The 5,371-nt window shown below is 34.7% G+C and overlaps 1 protein-coding gene across 1 annotated transcript; it reads right to left on the bottom strand.

The window, feature by feature from the left end:
• Nucleotides 1-859: 859 nt before the first annotated feature.
• LOC134856298 (uncharacterized) lies at nucleotides 860-3,492 on the bottom strand (the record flags this gene model as incomplete). Its single annotated transcript, XM_063872649.1, is given in 2 exon segments — nucleotides 860-903; nucleotides 2,888-3,492. Coding segments are annotated over 2 exon segments (257 nt in total), but the record flags the coding sequence as incomplete, so codon positions are not given.
• Between the last annotated feature and the right edge of the window lie 1,879 nt (nucleotides 3,493-5,371).

Genomic DNA, 5,371 nt, shown 5'->3' with positions numbered 1-5,371 from the left:
CTTTTCTAGTTCCCCCCTTTCAAAATCAATTTTGAAAAGCTTATATAACATTGTCATATTGCAATGAAATTTGGCGTGGTGAACAAATCGACAATTGTGAACAAATTTGTTCTTCATACTTTACAGCGTAACATCACGCATTTAGCGGTAATAACACGTAAAACAAACATAAAACTCGGTATTTTGGTAAGGGGGGAGCTGGAAAAGAGCCAAAGAAATTTCGGATCAAGTTAACATCCTCCCCCCCCCCCCCCAAACGGCTTTGGGGGGGATGTTAACTTGGTCCAAAGTTTCTAGCAACAAAATTGGATTGATACCTTTCAGAAAGGCAAGACAGTAGCATATGATTAGTCAAAACGAAGCAGTTTACTTAATTAAGCCTCAAACTGGCTCTTTTCTCTTTTTTTTGCCGTTTTCTTCACAAAAATTTCATAATTATGTGCACAAATGCGGTTTTAATTGCTGTTTTATTCGCATTTTGTGCATATTTCTAATTTGATTTAATGCTCGGGATATCAACCCAGCTTTTAAAAAAAAACATCGATCCAATTTTCCAATGATTTTTTTTTTCATCCTTAAGGGGTGTTCTATCAATATTGACATGTGTTTGCCGCCCTTCTCAAACGTTGTTGGATATCAGTTGTTTTACCGCTCTTCAAAATCAGTCGTTTTTTTCTCAGGATATTTTTAGGTTGCAGTGCTGTATCAGGAAAAAAACAACAGATTTTTGATACGATGTTCTTACGCTGCTTCTGTGCTTTCTCCCGTTTGTTTCGCTTCGCATTGTCTGTAGTCCAATCCACCATTTTCATCCACTGAAGACTCCATCATAATCTGTTTCTGCTGGTGGTAAGTGACGGCTGTGTTTGGCCTGACATTGTAGAAACTGAACTCCTGCTCATCCTGCGTAGGATAAAGTAATGAGTTTTCTTCAGAGAGCTCGCGAAAGGAATGCATTAAATGCAGTAGTATCCCCCCCTCTCGAGCGAATCTAGTGTTTTGATAATTTGTTGGTTATCCGAGTATCAGGCGTAATGTTTGATAAAAAATTCGGTAGTTTTCATGAATATTCAAAACTCCCTACATTTGCTAGGCATCATTTTAAAAACAAACTTTTATGAAGCGGCGGGAAAGCCGACTGATGAATTATTTTGTTGTTTTTTCTCAAGTCAACGAAAGCGAAATTCATATTATGAGTTCCTCGAAAGCACCAAAACAAACCTTCTGCGGAAAAGTCAGCTCCGCATGTGAGTTTTGGAAGAAAAACTAAAACCGCTGTTTGCTTTTTTCAGCACGTTATGCTGAAAAAACATGCTTTTAATTGGCGTAGGGTACCCCTGTGGTACTGCTTAAGCCGTAACTTTGAACCAGCATACCTATGTATACATTAACAGTTACATATTTATATCTTTGTACGAAAATCATTAAGACCTACTTGCTTTTAACACAACTGAAACGCTCAGTGGGCTTATGCAACAGCTTTGAATTACTAACTAAAATCTGTTATTAAAATGTTTCACATAAAGTTAAACTTACAGTTTGAAGTTTGAACACAAACAAAATATTACAAACATCAGCTGAGTTCCTTAAATTATGAAATGGCGCTGCCAGCAGGATTTTTAATGCACAACAACCGAAACTACTTGAGAAAACCAGTGTTTTGGTCTACACCAAGTTCAGATCCAGCAATTGAAAATTGGCTCGAACATTTGGAAAAACAACAATGGTTTGAAAGAGAATGTGAATCCAGAACTGTTATTAGAAGATCCGAAAAAGGTATTGGATGAATTTTCATCCAGATCAGAATCTTTTAGAGACGGGCAGAAGGCAGTTGCGGTAGCAGCCAGGGAGATAAGAGACATTGGAAAAAACAGTACAGGCAAATGGAGAACGTAATGCCAGAGGACCAAAAGAAGGATAATATAACTACTTATATTCACGGTCATCACTAGCGTTGGGGACAGAAGGGAACCTTTTTTTTAACAGAAGAACGCACATGTCGAAAAATCAAAGATGGAATTTAGAGACCTGGTCGCTATGGCACGAGATGCGCTTCAAAAATGAAAAGTGTAAGTAACGAACATTACAGAATGTTCAACAATAGAACACAAGAGCAAGGGGGAATCGCGGCAAATATTCCACGCATCCATAACTGAAGAAACAGCCAGATTCGATTTAGTATCTTTGGTAATTTATTCATTATGAAAAAGAAAAAAAAATGTGACTCTGAAAGATACCATAACTAACTTTCGAAGCATGGAGGAGAAGGTTCCTATTAAGGGCAATAAATTTTGAACACATCAGAAAACAAATAACACTTGCTTTTCAAAAAGCAAATGCAATAACTCCAGAAAAAGCAGCAACATCATCGAGCTCAACAGGAAAATAAATTTTAAAAAATGAGAATCAGGATTTCAAATCAAAACAGACGAACTTTCAAAGTAAAGGATTACAATGAAAAACTAAATGTGTTCACGAAAACAAAGAACGCATCGGACAGAAAACCATAGAATGGGTGCGGCAGAACATTTTCAGGTGGCTATCTAGAAAAATAGTCCGGCCGTGGGAAAAGCTTGTAAAAATTATAACAAACTTAAATCATTTTTTCTTGCAAAATTGTGTTGATCAAAAATTAGAGAAGTGGCCGAAGAATCTTTATTTTTCGTTGATCAAAAACGGATGTTTAAAATAGGACTTAAGGGGAGCCCTTTGAGTGAGTAGAGTTTTTGATGCCTGAGGGAGAGATCAGCCCCGGCTTTTCCATAAACCGGACCCTTTTTTTAGGCTTACCACACCTACGAGAGTTTTATATTTAAGCACACTGAAGAGGTGTTTAAGCATGCCGGAGTCAGTTGACCTCTGAAAACAATTAAGTCTCCGAACCAACCTGATCTAACTTCACGCCATTTTTATCACTATTTCCGTGAACAGAAATAGCATCACCAGTAGCTGTGCACTGCATACCGTGAACACCGCTTTGTTCACGCTCTTCCTCATCAGTACTCATCAACTGAAAATGATTCTGTTTTTCATCGGCTTCTTTATTTCTGTTTAGTTTCTGTTGCCGTCGTCTCGCTTCCCAATGCATCCCACAGGCCATGTTATAAAGTGGTGATTTAGTAATCTGTTTTTTAAAATTCTCAAGCTGAACTTTAGTCAGCTTATTCTAACAAATTTTTGGACAATAAGCTCAATATCTTGATATCAGTAATGTCAATTTATACAGCCAAATATGTATTTATTGGACGAGATTCTTAGTTGTTATCTTCGATCTGTTATAATAAATACTTTTTGCAAACTTATCAATACAAGGAATGAACTGGACTGTAATTGAGGTTTGATCAGAAAAAATGTCTATGACCAGCTTTCTCTGGTTTGAGGAACGGGACGTGAGACAAACGCGCTTGTAATTTATGTCGGAAAATAGCGTAGATGATCAGCAAATTTCACAAAAAAGTTCACGTGCCACCATCAAATGGAATAAAAGCGTTTTTCCTGCGGTCAGATTCTAAAATATAGTCCAGATGTTTTTTGTTGAATTAAGGAAATGATTAAATTTTTATTAGAATTGACGAAAAAATTGTATTGATTTTTTGGACCACCTGTTCAATTGTTACCCGGACGAGAAGGCCTTATACAGACAATTAGCGACTCGAACGAGTATTGTTTAAGTATTCAATGTATCATCAATGACTTGCCTCTATCTCAATCAGCCACATTGCGATTATTTTTGTTCTCAATTTAGTCGAGGGCAAAAAATATAGAACAATTTAGTGCTCAGAAATCTAGGCTGCAAAGCAGAAGAAAAAATTTTCTGAACCGAGGTGCGGAAAAAAATAATTACAAAACGATCGATTTTATGTTCAATTGTTTAATTTCGTTTCACAAAAATTAATTTCGTAGAAAAAGTTAATTTTGTTCAGCCAGATAAAAATTTTCCTGACTAAGACGTATCATGAGGTTCATGGCTTTGTCTGACAAATGATGTGAAAAAATTTGAAAAGGATTGCAAGAGTCTTAGACAGATCATGTTATCGAAGAAAGCTTCACCCTTGTATAAGAGAAAAGTGTAAAAAAAATTGTTTCATTCATTCAGGAAGTCAAATGTAGATGCCACAACCAAAAACATGGGATAATTTTTTCTAAGGATTAAGTTTAAAGTACTTCTAAAAATTTGATCAAAAACTGCAAAAAAAATACTTTGAAAAAAGATCGAAGCGAAGCCGTTTAACTTCTTTACATTGAGCTGCTTGTGGTTAAAGTTTGCTGCAGAGGATCGAAAACAAAATACCGAATGAAAGCGTCAAATTCAAAACCATCTGTTTTTTTTTATTTTTATCTTTTAAAAGGGTTTCATACTTTTCATCAGACTTTTTGATTTTTACATTGCAAAAAACTCAAATCAGTCTTCGTATTACTCTAAGGTTTTTGTCTGAAAAAGCACATTATCAACTTTTTTTTATAGTTTTCAACAATCGTATTATTGAAAAAATGGGCCCTTTTGGAATGAATTTGGCGTTGTTATTAATACAGTGAAACTGATGCGACACTCTAGAAACTTCAAGACAAAGACTTTAGATATTTATATGAAGATGTCTAACTTCATCTAAAGTTTTTGACGTTCTGACAGAATTTGTTCAGCAAAATGCAGAGAACTGAAAACCGAGTGCAGTCAAGTTCAACACTGCATTCAGTATTTGTTTTTGCTTTTCATATAAACAGTCAAAATTGATTTTTATTAATGTTTTTGAGTGATTTTTTCATAATTTTTGTAATAAAAAAAATGAAAAGTTTTGAGAAGTAAATGAAACGTTTATGGCGTTTTTTTAAACTTAAATTTACTGAAACACAAAGCTAAGCTAAAAGTGCAGCTTGATTTTCAGCCACCAAGCACACAACATGCGAGCTAAGCGTTTCAGTGAACCTTATAAATGATTTTTAATTTGTTTTGTTATAACTGAATTAGACTTAGGCAAATAAACTCTTTAACGATCATTTTATAAAGGCAAAATTCAAGTGATATTTTAAATTTAGAAAAAATTGACTGCGCCTACTAGCCTAATTTTAAAACAAATTCTTAACTACAATGCTGAAGCGGAGATTTTTTGTATCGAGAAAACTAAAAACAATGCATTTGCAGTTTCTTTTTGTCATAAGAAGCAAAGACGTTTGTTTTTCACGGTGAATTAAAACTGAATTTCAAATAATTGATTTCAAAAAGTTATGTGAATAGATACTTAGCGTTAAGTTTCATAAACGGATAATATTTTGAAATGCTTAGAAAATAAGTTTTATTGCTCTTTTAGCTTGTTTTATAAAGTCGAGCAGTCTTTCAAACTATGTAGAACTTTATGCTTGAGTTTGAATTTTG

Source organism: Symsagittifera roscoffensis, unplaced genomic scaffold (genome assembly GCF_963678635.1).
Source record: "Symsagittifera roscoffensis unplaced genomic scaffold, txSymRosc1.1 SCAFFOLD_468, whole genome shotgun sequence".
NCBI lineage: Eukaryota > Metazoa > Xenacoelomorpha > Acoela > Convolutidae > Symsagittifera > Symsagittifera roscoffensis.
This window is presented reverse-complemented; position numbering and strand designations above follow the sequence as displayed.